Source organism: Ranitomeya variabilis, chromosome 2, assembly GCF_051348905.1.
Source record: "Ranitomeya variabilis isolate aRanVar5 chromosome 2, aRanVar5.hap1, whole genome shotgun sequence".
Taxonomy (NCBI): Eukaryota; Metazoa; Chordata; class Amphibia; order Anura; family Dendrobatidae; genus Ranitomeya; species Ranitomeya variabilis.
In genome coordinates, this window is record NC_135233.1 from 462,519,815 (window position 1) to 462,537,691 (window position 17,877).

The 17,877-nt window shown below is 44.8% G+C and overlaps 1 protein-coding gene across 3 annotated transcripts; it reads left to right on the top strand.

The window, feature by feature from the left end:
* The first annotated feature begins 516 nt into the window (after nucleotides 1-516).
* INTS5 (integrator complex subunit 5) lies at nucleotides 517-6,844 on the top strand. Of its 3 annotated transcripts, none has more exons than XM_077287507.1 (3): nucleotides 517-635; nucleotides 2,242-2,328; nucleotides 3,981-6,844. In XM_077287507.1, the coding sequence occupies exons 2-3, from the start codon at nucleotides 2,288-2,290 to the stop codon at nucleotides 6,760-6,762; spliced, it is 2,823 nt and encodes a 940-aa protein (XP_077143622.1). In that variant the 5' UTR covers nucleotides 517-635; nucleotides 2,242-2,287; the 3' UTR covers nucleotides 6,763-6,844. The 3 variants fall into 3 exon arrangements, with proteins under 3 accessions (XP_077143622.1, XP_077143621.1, XP_077143623.1); XM_077287506.1 differs by having other exon boundaries at nucleotides 519-648; XM_077287508.1 differs by having other exon boundaries at nucleotides 631-718.
* The last annotated feature ends 11,033 nt before the right edge of the window (nucleotides 6,845-17,877 follow it).

Genomic DNA, 17,877 nt, shown 5'->3' on the forward strand with positions numbered 1-17,877 from the left:
AGGACTGCACAAAATCCCCCCCCCCCAAATGCCGCAGTGCAGCACAACAACCTCCCAGACGGGCCGCGTATCTTGTGCACAAAATCTCTCCCTACAAATGCAAAACACCCCAATAAAACACACAAAATAGACCCAATGTTCAGAGTCCTGGACGCGTCTGCAGCAAACTCTCTCTCACCACTAAATACTCCGCTTTACCTAAAAAAAATATTTAAATGCACTTTTTTAAAGAGACGGAAGAGTTCATTTCGTCTTGGCACCAATATTTTCATCTTTTACACCCAACAAGTTTTAAACTGAAAGCAATGTTATGTCTGCAATAATATAATATTCTCATGCCTGCACAGGACAAAACTTCAGCTTCCAAGGTGCAAATAGAGGTAAAAAAAAATAAAAAATTTTTTTTAGTTGGTTGCTATCAGCATCAGCTCTGCCCATACCTTCTCCCTCTGCCCCTGTGTAGCTCCAGTTTTCCTCACTAGTTTCCCCCAAATTCATGTCCATAACTGGCAGGAGGAAAACAGGAAGTAGAAGCTTGCCCTCAACCAAGATGGCCGATCGCCGGAAGTACGTCATCGCCAATGGCCGGAACTTTCAGTCCCGTACAAGCGTCCAGCGCACAGTAGTCCGGGCGGGTACGTGTGTCAGGTGAGAGGGTGGGGGATGTGAATTACTGTTGACATCCTGAGACTTGTGGTTCTCCAGCGTATGCAAAGAGGCAAGTTCTTGCTGTGTGTTGCTACCGTGGTGTATCAGGAAGATGCAGCTTCTCCTATGTGTGAGATAAAAAGCACAGTAGGGGCTGCTGGCTGCTTATCTCGGGGGGAAATCTAAGGATTCAAGGGGTCTGTACCCTGCTGGTGTTAAAGTACAACTCCCAGTACATCCTGCAAGCTGTCAGAGCATGCTGGGAGTTGTAGTTTTATTACAGCAAGACTACGCATTCTGTTATGTTGCATAGCGGGGTATTCCCATCTCCAAGATCCTGTCCCAACATGTAGCAGGTGTAATAATAATAATATTAGCAAACACCTCCTGTTGGAAATGTAGAATAGTTTTTCTGATTTGCTATGTCACTTACCCCATGTGCAGGGCATTGCCGTAGCTTAGGTATCCATGGTTACAACCACTAACAACTGTCACAATGTAATATGAACGGTCGTAGCCATGGATACCTAAGCTACAGCAATGCCTTAAACATGGGGCAAGTGACACAGCTAATCAGAAGAACTATACTATATTTCTAATTGGAGGTAGTTGCTAATATTATTATTATTCCACCTACTACACATTATGATAGGATTTGAAGATGGGAATACCCCTTTAACCCTCCAGGGGAGCCATTATTATTAGAACCCAGTAGATGAGATGGCTTAAAAAATATCTGATGTCTGAGTGCAAACCTGAGGTGGCGGTGCTTGCACGGCTGCTATTCCTCCTGGCCGTGTCGTACACATTCACATCTGAATGGAGAGAAGGGTCTAAGCTGCGGCCAGAGCCCTGAGACGTATGTGATCTCCGTTAAAATACAACATGTTAGATTGGTCACATAATCTCCAGGTTAGGATGACTTTAAAGGGAATCTGTCAGCAGGTTTTTTGCCACTAGTATGAGAACAGCATAATGTAGAGGCAGAGACCCTGATTCTAGCAATGTGTCACTTACTGGACTGCTTGCTGTAGTTTTCATAAAAATCACAGTTTTATCAGCAGGAGATTATCCCTAGAGGACTAGTAACCCTGCTGACAGGTAGTCCTCCATATTCATGAGCTCTGTATAACCCCCACCACTAATTGGTTGCTTTCTGTGTAATCTCATGCATTGACAGAAAGCTGCCAATTGGTGGTACGGACAGGCTTATACTGGGCTCAGCAGTCAGAGCTCTGCTACATCTGCAGAAGAGAGAACAGGGATTGTATCAAAATGACAGGAAGCAGCCCAGTAAGTGACATATCACTGGAATCAGGGTCTCTGCCTCTACATAATGCTTCTCTCAGATTATATAGCAAAAACCTGGGACTAATTCTCTTTAAAAGGGCTGGCCACTTCAGGGAACTTTTTTTTTTTACTTAAATGCATATATATCGGGCTAAAATTCATTTTTGTAATTGGGTTTCAATCAGCATTGGATTTTTTTTCCTTTATATTATTTGGTAAAGTGAATAGAAAAGAACACAATGTAATGAAATGGACTGAACATTTTAATAATCCATTCTATCTCTGTTCTTTATGTTTCCACAGGCGATGGTTGTACAGGACACAGCTTATTTCTGAGATTATTGTCCTCATGATTTCTTCACAGCCGCAGGGGGTCGCTCCCCAGCTCAGGTACGGCTGCTTATTGATCTCCGATCATCCGAGCCACGGAACGCAATGAATTTAATACTTTGCTTGTTACTCTCATGAGTCCATCAGAAACCATGGGAAACCTCACGCATGATCTCAGGGCTCAGTGTATTGTGATTTGTTTGCTCAATTCTCCAATTGAGGTGGAAATATCTGAAAGGAAAGTGGACCGTCTCTCTTTACATGAGGGAACAGATAGCCTTAAAATAGCAAGTGGAATGACAACCCATTTCTGAATTGAAATAAACATCCAGAAATACTGTAAATTCAAAAGGGTTGCCCAGTATTTTGCCAAAAGGTTGCAGTCACTCTTTGTGACTGCAGTCTTGTGATCTTCACAGCACGCACACCGTACTCTATCAGGATTCTCCAGTATCTGCGGCCAGAGCGGGAGATCACGTGATACATACTTCCTGCCACATTCCCACTAGTCGTGCACGGGCTTGCTCTAATCACTGGCATCGAGCGAGGCCGGATACGTCTAGTCGGAATGTGGCCTGAAAAATGTATAGCACATACATACGGTCTCGTGACCTCCCACTCTCGCTGCAGACACCAGAGAATACTGATTGTGTACAGTGTGCATACTGTGAAGATGCAGAAGACTGCAGTTGCATAGAGTGACTTTGTCAAAGACCAGACAACCACTTTGAAGTGTTGTTCTGAGATCAAATAAAATTGGGGCCAAAGTGGGGTAGGGATTAGTTTTGAGCAAGCGTGCTCAGATAAGGTGTTATGTGAGCATGCTCGAGTCCTAATAGAGCATTTTCGGCATGCTCAAATACTATGCTCATGTAGGGATTGCCTAACAAACAAGAAATCCCTGCATTTGTTGCGGCTATCGAACAGCCGCGAGACATGCAGCTGCAGCAATTTGAGTATAGTATTCGAGCACTCCGAAGAAGCATTATTAGCACTCGAGCATGCTCGGATAACACCTTATCTGAGCATGCTCGCTCATCACTATTAGGGATGCCCAAAAGAATAATTAGACTCCTTAGTTGCCTGTTAAATCTTCTGGTATTCATTAGTGTGTTCCCTGCTAGTTTTTTATTACAGTGCTGCAACAAAGGACGCGTCCGACCACCCACGTAATTGCTGCAGCCAAGCATTGTCTTTGGCGATGTCACTGCGGCGGTCATGTGGGTAGTTGGGCAGCATAGCAAACAAAGACTGCCAGGGAGCACAGGCTCTGGATCCACTCGAGATTTATCAGAAGAGTAATGGGTGGTTAATTCTTTTTTTTTTTCTAGTCTTGCTAAACCTTTTTAAGAGATGATACTCATCACCAAACAATTGGAGAGAGTGACACTGTACTTGTGCATTGATCTGATAGGTACGCGTTTTGGTTGACGGAGATGCAATCTTGTGGCTCCAACAAGAAAATGTGTATAGATCTCTTTATTCAGTGTGTTTAGATATGTAGGTGAATAAGCAAAAATGTTCCCATCATAGGTCGGGGACACACACCTATAAGACATGTCTGGCTCATCCTGTGGATATTTCAATAAATGTCTGATAGGCGAATATAATAATAATTATTTTAGTGCACCATTAGAATACCTCCTACAGTAACTGCTTGTCTTATTACCAGAGCAATTTTCTAAATCACTTTTGTTTTTCTTTCTATACAGTCCACAGGAACTTTCCCTTCAGATCAAATCCTTCTTAAGTGGCTCTGACCCCCAGCAAGGGCAGAAACTCAGCCCCCGTGACCACGCCAGATGCTCTCTGCTGCTGTTACGCTGCCTCCCTCCTGCCAGGCATGCTGTGCTAGAACACCTGCGATCAGTTTTTCATGACAGTGTCTCGTCATTCCTACATGAGAGAGACTCTCAAGACTGCCTTCCTCAGTCATCATCCTCCCAAAGGAGAGGACCACCACCACCATCTACTCCAGGTCTGGATGAAGTAACTCTGGAAGTACAGAAGGTCTTAGAGGAGTTTATAAAGCTGAATCCCCGGGCATGGGCACCTCTAATTTCTGCCTGGTCTATTGAGCTTATGGGACAGTTAAGCAGCAAACATGCCAACAGACAGGGCATGCCGCACTCTACAAGTCTGAATGAACTGCTGCAACTGTGGATGTCCTGTGGGGCTACCCGCGTGCTTATGGATATCTACACCCTTTGTCTGTCTACTATGATTGACACCTGCCCAGATGCTTGTGTAGATGCTTTGTTGGACAACTCTGTACAACATTCTCCGCACTTTGACTGGGTGGTAGCTCACATTGGTAATTCCTTTCCAAGCACCATAATTAGTAGAGTGCTGTCGTGTGGTCTGAAGGATTTCTGTGCGCACAGCATGGCCTCTGAAACTCCTGATAAACGGGTACCAAAGTTAGGGTCTGTGGTTGGCATTCTGGGCCATCTAAGCTCACGTCATGGACATAGCATCCGTCAGGAGATTCTCAGGATGTTTCATGAAAGCTTACGTCCTGGGAACAAGCAACAGAGGGCGACATTGCCTTATCTCCTACAACTCGCAGCCCTCTCGCCGTCTTTGTTGGGTACTGTATGCCAAGATCTGGTCGACTCCTTGAAGCCCTCCACGCTTGGGCAGCTGCAGCAGCATTGTTCTACGCTTCCACGAGAGGAACTGGACAATATGCTAAATTTATGTATCCACCTGGCTTGTCAGACATCCACAGGTGCCCCACGACTGCTGCGCTTTCTTCTGGATACAGCAATGCCGGCCTCTGTTATTACAACGCCAGGGCTTGCAGTCCATGATTCTGTGAGGGACGCTTGTGATCGTATTGTTAGGCTTCTACTGCTCAGTCTTCAGAAGCAAGTCTATGGAAGAACCGGTGGAAGGGCAGCGTCTGATGCTCCGCCAAAAGCTGTGCCTTTCTTAGATGCAATGAGGGTACATTTGACAGAGCTGTGTGCCGAAATGCTTCGCTTGGAAAGGAAACGCCATCTGTGGCTTCATCAACTCCTGGGTCTCCTCTGCATATATAGTAACACGCCTTGTGCCCCGGAGGCTCTTTGCCTGTTACTCACCCTGGCCCACAGTTCTGAGGAGTTGGGTCTAGCGGTCCAACTTCATGCTGTGCTCTCGTCCTCAATGCAAGGGCTAGCTCAAGCTGCAGTAACACGTTGCCTGGCTCAGGTCCATGCTGGTGCCCTGAGCGATAAGCGAACGCTTCAGCTCTTGCAAAACCTGGCACTAATCGTTCAGACTGAAGAAGGCGGCATGGGTAGGGAGGTCGGAGTGGCGCTTTCAGAGTACTTATCTGATTTTGGTCAGCTCCTTTTGCATAGCAGTCCTGCGGTGTGTGAAGCTGCCTGCGTGCTGTTATGCTGCTGCCCTTTGCCTCCATCTCTGCCTCCCGCCCAGCTCTATCTTCTTATTCGCTCAGCTTCTTACCTCCTGTTCCATTCCATGCATATTCGCAGTAGCGCTGGAGTAAGCAGCGCTTCTCGACTCCTCTTACAGCTCTGTAAAGTCTCTCACTCCGGTAAAAAAGCCGTATTACACCAGCTAGTAGAAGGAGCTCTGCATCAGGGAAACGTAGGGCTCTTCGGAGGGCACAGTTCGAAACAAACCGCTCCGAAACTAGAAGGACCGTCTGCCTCTCTCTTGGAGAATAACAGCCATCTGGGCTCCACCGTAGACTTCTCGGGGAGCGTGTGGTCCGTCTTTCATGCAGGAGTCATTGGCGCAGGGTTAAAACCGGAAGAAAAACCTAGACAAAGTGGCCAAGTAGAATGTACAGAAAATACTCAAAGCTTGCTTTCTCTCTTATGCTCCTGCTGCGCTAAGAATGGAGAAGAGGATGGGGGTGAGCTGATTACACTGGACCCTGAGGCAGCCAAGACGCTGGCGGTAACGATAGCAGAATGTGCTTGTCCTGACGTGACAAACAGCGAGTTGTCGTGGCCTCCCGAGGAGCACGCGCGAACCACAGTACAAAGAGACTTGCTGATCTACATGTGCTTCCGTCAAAACCCATTACTGTTCCAGCTCCTCCATCTGGTTGCTCAGGGTTGTCCTGCCCTCTGCTATTGTTCAGTCCTGCTTAGAGGTCTTCTGGCTACACTTTTGGCATATTGGGAGGCATCACGTGAGTCGTCCACTGCTGACTCGCCCTGGCACCTGATGGCCTCCTCGGAGTTAGTGTCTAGCATGGGTGAAGGACAGTTGCTGCCTCCTGCACTTGCAAACATGCACGAGATGTTCTCCCTTCTTGCACCCTACGAGGTTCGCCTGCTCCTTCTCAGCGTCTGGGACTTTGTTCGGGAAAACGGCCCATTCCCACAGAGGTTTGTGTTTCAGGCGTCCAAAGGGATATTCAGTAGAGACTTTACTCGAGAAGGAGACCCTGCCAAATACATGGGCATTGTACACAGCGTTTTACACCGTAATATCGATCGCCTCGGGCTTCTGTCTGGCAGGTTCCAGATGTGACGGGACACATTGACAGCTGTCTGTTAAGTTAAGGTGAATTGTCCATCGGAGACATATGCTTTGAATAAATTCCTTGCCTGTAGTGTTTCGGATCTGCATTTATAGGACTATTGCAGCATTTAAAGGGGTGGTTAAGCACTTTTACATAGATGGACTATCCTTAGGATAGGACATAAATATCTGATCGGTGGGGACCCCTACTGATCAGCTGTTTCTGGTGTCGGCCTGGTAGATCTCAGTTGTGGAGCTGCACTGATCTGTCAACTGTTAAATGGCCACAACCGGGTACGGCAAATCCGCCCCTATTTGAATCAATATCATACCCGGCTATGTCCACGGTGCACTTTATGGAACTGTGTTGCGCAGATCTACAACTGAGAACTTCCAGGCCGGCACCGAAACAGCTGATCTGTAGGGGGTCCCTCCCCACTTCATTTTCTACAGGCTCGTTATCAGCAGAGGCAGGATTACAATGATAGGTAACACCTCTATACACAGCTGATAACACAGGATCCACCAATCACAATAGGCAATGTCACAGCTCACCTTCTTTCACAATGACCTTTGTACACGCTTATTAGATGCTTTAATACAAAAGATAGAGTCTGACTATTGTGGCTAATGAACATGTGGATTTCCTGAAACAACAGGGAGTTGACCAGTGACCAGTGTGAAAATGCAAGATTTCTATTTTTTATGTATATTGTTATATGGAAAAAAATTGCCAAAATTTTCTAAAAAAAAATACAAAAACATGATTTAAACAATAAGTCACTTTTGATGACACATCCCCTTACATATTGGGTATATAGCTATCTGACAACCTAAGGCACTGCACCTACTACAGACAACAGAAGGTTGTCTTAGACCATGTTCACACTGCATTTATGCAATGCGTCTGAGGGTTTAAGGCCCCGTCTCACATAGCGATTTACCAACGATCACGACCAGTGATACGACCTGGCCGTGATCGTTGGTAAGTCGCTGTGTGGTCGCTGGGGAGCTGTCACACAGACAGCTCTCTCCAGCGACCAACGATCAGGGGAACGACTTCGGCATCGTTGAAACTGTCTTCAACGATGCCGAAGTCCTCCTGCAGCACCCGGGTAACCAGGGTAAACATCGGGTTACTAAGCGCAGGGCCGCGCTTAGTAACCCGATGTTTACCCTGGTTACCAAAAAAAACAAACCGTACATACTCACCATCTGATGTCCGTCAGGTCCCTTGCCGTCTGCTTCCTGCTCTGACTGAGCCGCCGTACAGTGAGAGCAGAGCGCAGCGGTGACGTCACTGCTGTGCTGCGCTCTCACTTTCCGGCCGGGAGTCAGTCAGAGCAGGAAGCAGACGGCAAGGGACCTGACGGACATCAGATGGTGAGTATGTACTGTTTTTTTTTTTTACATTTACGCTGGTAACCAGGGTGTAAACATCGGGTTACTAAGCGCGGCCCTGCGCTTAGTAACCCGATGTTTACCCTGGTTACCAGTGAAGACATCGCTGGATCGGTGTCACACACACCGATTCAGCGATGTCAGCGGGACCTCAACGACCAAAAAAAGGTCCAGGCCATTCCGACACGACCAGCGATCTCACAGCAGGGGCCTGGTCGCTGGTACGTGTCACACATAGCGAGATCGCTACTGAGGTCGCTGTTGCGTCACAAAACTAGTGACTCAGCAGCGATCTCGCTAGCGATCTCGCTATGTGAGACGGGGCCTTTACTCTGAATCCCCAAAAATTAAGACAGAACCCGTGATGGAGCGCACTGATACAAATGGAGTCTGTTGAACTGCATTTATGTCATTGTATTCAACAGAAAACTCAAAAAACCTACAATAGTTTTGTGGCCAGGGGTTCAGTCGTATATCCCCTCCAGTAATGCTGTCCAAATCTAAAGGACCATTCAGGAAACTCCCACACATATATAATACAAGAGAACGGAGTAACAAAATCCCAAAACTCATGTTAAAAGTAGTATAAATTTTATTCAACCAATACTTACAACTCAAATAACAGTACAAAACAGGCACATAGCCAAAAATAAGGTGTGGAGGAAACTAATGGTATGCATGAGGAATAGGAGGGAACAATCAAAAATTAGCACCCTGGGTTGCTGAACAAACATGTGCTGATCGTATTATGGGTGTGTGCCACAATCACACAGTCCCACATGACTCCATACAGAGTCCATTGTACCATCAGGACTATTGTACTTAAAAATCCAGTATCTCAAACTCGTATGTGAAGGCACAATTGTTAATACAAGTGAATCAGCTTACCCATAATGGTGGATGGTTCCCTCCGGTTCCACAGGCGGCCCCCTGACGCACGTTTCGCGGTCTGCTTTCTCAAAAGGGGTATGTCTATTGGTCACTCATATGGGTTTAAATGGGGAAGAAACCGGAAGTGTATTTGGCATGTCGGCGCGTGCGCACTTGAGATCGGGCTCCTGTCTCCATAGCAGCCGTCATTGCCGTGTGCGCATAGGGCGGAAGTCCGCCTATTGACGTCATGTTTATATGCGCACACAGCTGTGTCAGATAGCCCCACAGGAGAGAGGAGAGGTATGGATCCGAAGCGCGCACGCGCACAGCCAGTGGCCATCTTGCCGAAGACCATACAAACCGCCATATTGCCAGGGAGATTTTTACAGAAGCGATATAAAGTAAAAACGCTATTATAAGGTAAGGTAATGAATTATACATAACAGCAGGTTACTATATCACACTATTGGACCACAATTAGTAAACAAATAATAAAAGAATCCCCCAGCTCATATACATAATCAGCGATCCTACTCTCATGACCGCAACAATAGTACTATCAACAAAATACGTGCCAAAATAACATGGTGTTACACTGTAGTATCTGATAGCGAAAGGGCAATACAGATTGTGCAAATAAGACGTATATCTAAAAAAGTATACAGCATACATGATTAATAAAACATTTTTCCCCCATGGTGCTTATCCGTATACTACAACAACTAAAGTGTACAGATGCAATATATGTGTAAGAAAGTGCAAAAGTGCATAATATATAAAACATTTTTTCTCTAAAGGCAAAAATACACATAACACAAATGATAGTACAATATTAAAATATTGAAAAGAGGTCCATTTCATCCATAGGAGACATGTAGGATGTCAATCTCTGTAGTCCGGCGGTTGAAGACAAGACTAAAGGCCCGATATCATTAACCCCATATAGTCAGGATAGCTAAAAAGAAAGAACAATAAACATTAAAAACAAATTAAAACCAAAGAGGGAGGAGAAATATACAGGGGAGGAGGAGAAGTCATCAGAAGTCAAAAAATGAGGACGAAAAGTCCCCACCAATATCGCAAAAAAAATAGAGGACCAAGGAAGTGGTGGAACATAGTGGGAAGCCCCCCACCTACCACCCATCACAAGAAAGGAACAAAACTAAGTTGTTCATTTAATCCTTTGGGGGATACAGTATCAAGGGTGACAATCCACCTACACTCACGTTGTGCAAGTAATTGTTTTAGATTGCCACCCCTGATACCCCCATGCCCCTGATACCCCCATGGACTCTATCAATCCCTCGTACTTTTAAACCGCTAGGATCGGATCCGTGATGTGTATAGAAATGCCTTGGTATGGTCTTGAGTGTAGACACGTCCAAAACCTCTTTTGAAGCCACTATATCCCGAACGTGTTCGCGCGTCCTAACTTTCAATTCCCTAGAAGTGAGACCGACATAAATGAGGGAGCAGGGACAAGTGGCATAATACACCACGTATGTTGAGTTGCAGGAAATATACTCCCTAATCTTATATTCCCTGCTCCCATCAGATGACTTGAAGGTCCCACTTCTAAGGATGTTAGGACACGCGACACAGGATCCACACGGGAAGCAGCCTACTCTAGGGTTAGTTCTAGTGAGGAAGGTGTTATGCCTGGCCACATAATGACTGGCGACCAAGTTATCCTTCAAATTCTTACCTCTACGTTGTACCATACAAGGGGAGGACGGCAGATGTTTTGCCAAGGCATTATCAGTGAGTAAAACAGACCAATGCTTGGTCATAATTTCACGGATCCGATCCCAGCGGCAATTAGCCGTAGAAACAAATCTGGTCACACTATCTCTTGAGGTGTCAACTTTCTTTAGTGATGGTAGCAGTAGGTCCTCCCTACGGGCCTGTTTGGCTCGTCTGTACCCAGCCCTAATGCACCGATTGCTGTACCCCCTGGCTCTAAACCTATTCATAAGGGTCATGGACTGTCCCTCGAAGCGGGCTTCTGTTGAGCAGATACGCCTATTCCTCAAGAACTGGCCAACTGGGATGGCCTTAATAGTTGAATAATTGTGTGCCGAGGAGGCATGCAGTAATGCATTAACTGCTGTCTCTTTGCGATAGAGATCTGTCTCAATAGATCCATCCTCGGCAACACAAATGGTAATATCCAAAAAATTAATCCGACTGTAATCATAAACATACGTAAATTTCAAATTAAAACAATTGGTGTTGAGGTACTGCATAAATTGGGTCAGGCTGGTCTCGTCACCGTTCCAGATCATAAGCACATCATCGATGTACCGAAACCAGCCCACCACTTGGTCCGCGGCATGTGCTCCGTCTCCCTGGAAGATGGTACGTTCCCAGTAGCCCAAAAATAAATTAGCATAAGACGGAGCACATGCTGCCCCCATGGCAGTACCCTGTATTTGTAAATAAAATTTATCTTTAAATACAAAAAAATTGTGCATCAAAACAAATTCCAACAATTCCAAAATAAATTCAGAAAAATGTCCATCCCAGTTGGCTGTCTCGAGGAAGAAGCGTGCCGCCAACAAACCATCACAGTGCCTGATTGAAGTGTACAATGATTCTATATCAATCATAACCAGGAGCATGCCCGCCTCAAGAGACAGGCCATTGACCCTTGTAAGTACATCAGCAGTATCCCTGACATAGGAGGGGAGTGTTTCTACAAGTGGTTTGAGATAGAAATCAATAAACTTACACACATTATCACTCAACCCCCCTATGCCAGAGACTATAGGTCTGCCAGGGGGGTTAACAGCATCTTTGTGCACTTTGGGCAATAGGTAGAAAGTAGCAATTTTTGGTGATTTAGGTAAAAGACCATCCAAAACTTATTTGGGAATCAACCCTGACTCATATGCATATGATAAGATGGATTCCAACTCCCTGGTGAAGCCCTGTAAGGGATTACTCGTCAAGATCTGATATGTAGTTTTATTTCTCAGTTGACGGAACGCCTCTCTTTCGTATTTATCGGTAGGCCAGATGACCACATTCTCTCCCTTGTCCGCCGGTTTATATACCACTGAGTTCAGAGATTGTAGGTCCCTCAGGGCCTTCCTCTGTACACTTGTAAGATTGTCATTACATATGTATTTTGGTATTTTTTTAAGATCCTCTGTAACCAATCGACAAAAGATCTCTACCTGAGGGCAAAGGGACAAGGGAGGGAATGTGAGAGATCTGGGTACAACCGATGCAGGAAAATTACCTAAAGGTTCGGGTTCTTGTTCCCTCAATAGATCCTCCAGTGCATTTAACGCTTGACGTTCCACATCCGTAAGTGGGCCTAGGTCCGGCTCTCTCTTGCTATATAATTTCTTAAGTATCAGCTTACGACAAAAGAGATGTACATCTTTTAAGACTGTGAAGAAATCAAAATTATTGCAAGGTACAAAATTCAGACCCAGTTTTAACAATTCAATCTGTGTTTTAGAAAGAGCATGGGAGGATAGATTGATTACCTCCAAATTGGTATTTTTCACTTTACAATCATATTGCATTGAAGATGTAAATTTTCTTTTATGATTGTATCGTCCTTTTGCTGCTCTTCCAGGTTGAATTTTTCTATTTGTTGCTCTATCAGTGGATCTTGATTGATCAGATGCAGCACTCGATTCTTCAACCGAGGTCAGGGATGTAATGGAACCGGACCTAGGTTGTGATGGAGGGCGTGCCTTTTTAGAATGATTTCTCCACCGATAGACTTTATTGTCTTGATAATCAGTGTTATCCCTTTGTAGTTTTTTAGTCTTGACTGCACCTATTTCTTGCTCCCATTTAGTGAAATCCTTATCTAGATCACCATTGAGTTTCACCAGGGCTTCTGGTGTCAAGTCTTCTTTGATTAATATCTGTAGAGTATCAATCTCTTTCTCAGTATCATTCAATTTGGTTTCATCCAATCCCATTAACAGTTCTATGAAACCTCTAGAACATTGGGTGGCCAGCTCCTCCCACTTCCCTTTAAAGACCTCATCTTCAATTACAAATGACGGGAAGATTTGGATGCGCAAACCCCTGGGTATTAGATTACGGGCCAGATACTGACCCAAAGAGGCCCTGTTCCACCACAGCCTCGTCCTCCTGTATTAAGAGCGACTTTAAACGACTAATCCTCTCCCCTGAGTCTCCTCCGTCTAGTGTTAAAATACCACCAGAGTCCTCTTTAAACACCTCTTGCAACCGGGAAAGCCATGTCTGGTCCCGGGTACGAAAATCCATTTGTTTAGAGTTTGACGCTGTGAAAAGCACAGAAAAATTATTTTCAACAGAAAACTCAAAAAACCTACAATAGTTTTGTGGCCAGGGGTTCAGTCGTATATCCCCTCCAGTAATGCTGTCCAAATCTAAAGGACCATTCAGGAAACTCCCACACATATATAATACAAGAGAACGGAGTAACAAAATCCCAAAACTCATGTTAAAAGTAGTATAAATTTTATTCAACCAATACTTACAACTCAAATAACAGTACAAAACAGGCACATAGCCAAAAATAAGGTGTGGAGGAAACTAATGGTATGCATGAGGAATAGGAGGGAACAATCAAAAATTAGCACCCTGGGTTGCTGAACAAACATGTGCTGATCGTATTATGGGTGTGTGCCACAATCACACAGTCCCACATGACTCCATACAGAGTCCATTGTACCATCAGGACTATTGTACTTAAAAATCCAGTATCTCAAACTAGTATGTGAAGGCACAATTGTTAATACAAGTGAATCAGCTTACCCATAATGGTGGATGGTTCCCTCCGGTTCCACAGGATGTGGAACGTCAAGCGTTAAATGCACTGGAGGATCTATTGAGGGAACAAGAACCCGAACCTTTAGGTAATTTTCCTGCATCGGTTGTACCCAGATCTCTCACATTCCCTCCCTTGTCCCTTTGCCCTCAGGTAGAGATCTTTTGTCGATTGGTTACAGAGGATCTTAAAAAAATACCAAAATACATATGTAATGACAATCTTACAAGTGTACAGAGGAAGGCCCTGAGGGACCTACAATCTCTGGACTCAGTGGTATATAAACCGGCGGACAAGGGAGGGAATGTGGTCATCTGGCCTACCGATAAATACGAAAGAGAGGCGTTCCGTCAACTGAGAAATAAAACTACATATCAGATCTTGACGAGTAATCCCTTACAGGGCTTCACCAGGGAGTTGGAATCCATCTTATCATATGCATATGAGTCAGGGTTGATTCCCAAAAAAGTTTTGGATGGTCTTTTACCTAAATCACCAAAAATTGCTACTTTCTACCTATTGCCCAAAGTGCACAAAGATGCTGTTAACCCCCCTGGCAGACCTATAGTCTCTGGCATAGGGGGGGTTGAGTGATAATGTGTGTAAGTTTATTGATTTCTATCTCAAACCACTTGTAGAAACACTCCCCTCCTATGTCAGGGATACTACTGATGTACTTACAAGGGTCAATGGCCTGTCACTTGAGGCGGGCATGCTCCTGGTTACGATTGATATAGAATCATTGTACACTTCAATCAGGCACTGTGATGGTCTGTTGGCGGCACGCTTCTTCCTCGAGACAGCCAACTGGGATGGACATTTTTCTGAATTTATTTTGGAATTGTTGGAATTTGTTTTGATGCACAATTTTTTTGTATTTAAAGATAAATTTTATTTACAAATACAGGGTACTGCCATGGGGGCGGCATGTGCTCCGTCTTATGCTAATTTATTTTTGGGCTACTGGGAACGTACCATCTTCCAGGGAGACGGAGCACATGCCGCGGACCAAGTGGTGGGCTGGTTTCGGTACATCGATGATGTGCTTATGATCTGGAACGGTGACGAGACCAGCCTGACCCAATTTATGCAGTACCTCAACACCAATTGTTTTAATTTGAAATTTACGTATGTTTATGATTACAGTCGGATTAATTTTTTGGATATTACCATTTGTGTTGCCGAGGATGGATCTATTGAGACAGATCTCTATCGCAAAGAGACAGCAGTTAATGCATTACTGCATGCCTCCTCGGCACACAATTATTCAACTATTAAGGCCATCCCAGTTGGCCAGTTCTTGAGGAATAGGCGTATCTGCTCAACAGAAGCCCGCTTCGAGGGACAGTCCATGACCCTTATGAATAGGTTTAGAGCCAGGGGGTACAGCAATCGGTGCATTAGGGCTGGGTACAGACGAGCCAAACAGGCCCGTAGGGAGGACCTACTGCTACCATCACTAAAGAAAGTTGACACCTCAAGAGATAGTGTGACCAGATTTGTTTCTACGGCTAATTGCCGCTGGGATCGGATCCGTGAAATTATGACCAAGCATTGGTCTGTTTTACTCACTGATAATGCCTTGGCAAAACATCTGCCGTCCTCCCCTTGTATGGTACAACGTAGAGGTAAGAATTTGAAGGATAACTTGGTCGCCAGTCATTATGTGGCCAGGCATAACACCTTCCTCACTAGAACTAACCCTAGAGTAGGCTGCTTCCCGTGTGGATCCTGTGTCGCGTGTCCTAACATCCTTAGAAGTGGGACCTTCAAGTCATCTGATGGGAGCAGGGAATATAAGATTAGGGAGTATATTTCCTGCAACTCAACATACGTGGTGTATTATGCCACTTGTCCCTGCTCCCTCATTTATGTCGGTCTCACTTCTAGGGAATTGAAAGTTAGGACGCGCGAACACGTTCGGGATATAGTGGCTTCAAAAGAGGTTTTGGGCGTGTCTACACTCAAGACCATACCAAGGCATTTCTATACACATCACGGATCCGATCCTAGCGGTTTAAAAGTACGAGGGATTGATAGAGTCCATGGGGGTATCAGGGGCATGGGGGTATCAGGGGTGGCAATCTAAAACAATTACTTGCACAACGTGAGTGTAGGTGGATTGTCACCCTTGATACTGTATCCCCCAAAGGATTAAATGAACAACTTAGTTTTGTTCCTTTCTTGTGATGGGTGGTAGATGGGGGGCTTCCCACTATGTTCCACCACTTCCTTGGTCCTCTAACTATTTTTTTTTGCGATATTGGTGGGGACTTTTCGTCCTCATTTTTTGACTTCTGATGACTTCTCCTCCCCTGTATATTTCTCCTCCCTCTTTGGTTTTAATTTGTTTTTAATGTTTATTGTTCTTTCTTTTTAGCTATCCTGACTATATGGGGTTAATGATATCGGGCCTTTAGTCTTGTCTTCAACCGCCGGACTACAGAGATTGACATCCTACATGTCTCCTATGGATGAAATGGACCTCTTTTCAATATTTTAATATTGTACTATCATTTGTGTTATGTGTATTTTTGCCTTTAGAGAAAAAATGTTTTATATATTATGCACTTTTGCACTTTCTTACACATATATTGCATCTGTACACTTTAGTTGTTGTAGTATACGGATAAGCACCATGGGGGAAAAATGTTTTATTAATCATGTATGCTGTATACTTTTTTAGATATACGTCTTATTTGCACAATCTGTATTGCCCTTTCGCTATCAGATACTACAGTGTAACACCATGTTATTTTGGCACGTATTTTGTTGATAGTACTATTGTTGCGGTCATGAGAGTAGGATCGCTGATTATGTATATGAGCTGGGGGATTCTTTTATTATTTGTTTACTAATTGTGGTCCAATAGTGTGATATAGTAACCTGCTGTTATGTATAATTCATTACCTTACCTTATAATAGCGTTTTTACTTTATATCGCTTCTGTAAAAATCTCCCTGGCAATATGGCGGTTTGTATGGTCTTCGGCAAGATGGCCACTGGCTGTGCGCGTGCGCGCTTCGGATCCATACCTCTCCTCTCTCCTGTGGGGCTATCTGACACAGCTGTGTGCGCATATAAACATGACGTCAATAGGCGGACTTCCGCCCTATGCGCACACGGCAATGACGGCTGCTATGGAGACAGGAGCCCGATCTCAAGTGCGCACGCGCCGACATGCCAAATACACTTCCGGTTTCTTCCCCATTTAAACCCATATGAGTGACCAATAGACATACCCCTTTTGAGAAAGCAGACCGCGAAACGTGCGTCAGGGGGCCGCCTGTGGAACCGGAGGGAACCATCCACCATTATGGGTAAGCTGATTCACTTGTATTAACAATTGTGCCTTCACATACGAGTTTGAGATACTGGATTTTTAAGTACAATAGTCCTGATGGTACAATGGACTCTGTATGGAGTCATGTGGGACTGTGTGATTGTGGCACACACCCATAATACGATCAGCACATGTTTGTTCAGCAACCCAGGGTGCTAATTTTTGATTGTTCCCTCCTATTCCTCATGCATACCATTAGTTTCCTCCACACCTTATTTTTGGCTATGTGCCTGTTTTGTACTGTTATTTGAGTTGTAAGTATTGGTTGAATAAAATTTATACTACTTTTAACATGAGATTTGGGATTTTGTTACTCCGTTCTCTTGTATTATATTTATGTCATTGTAGTCTATCGCTCCTTCAGGGGTTCTGTCTGAATTTTTGGCGATTCAGATGAAGCCCTCACATAGTGTGAACAGGGCCCAGTTGTCTGATTGTATTGTGAACCCAGAAGGTAAGCGACCCCAGAGGGGTGAGGATTCATTCCGCTCTCTAAGCATTAACAGGGTTGTCCCTTTTTAGACATTGTTCTGCCCTGGCTGCAGTTTGTTAAAAAAAAAGACAAATTGCACTGTACTCGAATTCCCGGATCCCTCAGCGAGTCTCCACTGCTGCTCTTAGTGTCTGACGTTGGGGTCGGCGCTGACGTCACGGTGTCAGCAAAGCATGCAAAGGGAGCGTTCAGTCTACGTGGACAGCGCCGCCAAGCTCACTGATTGTCTGC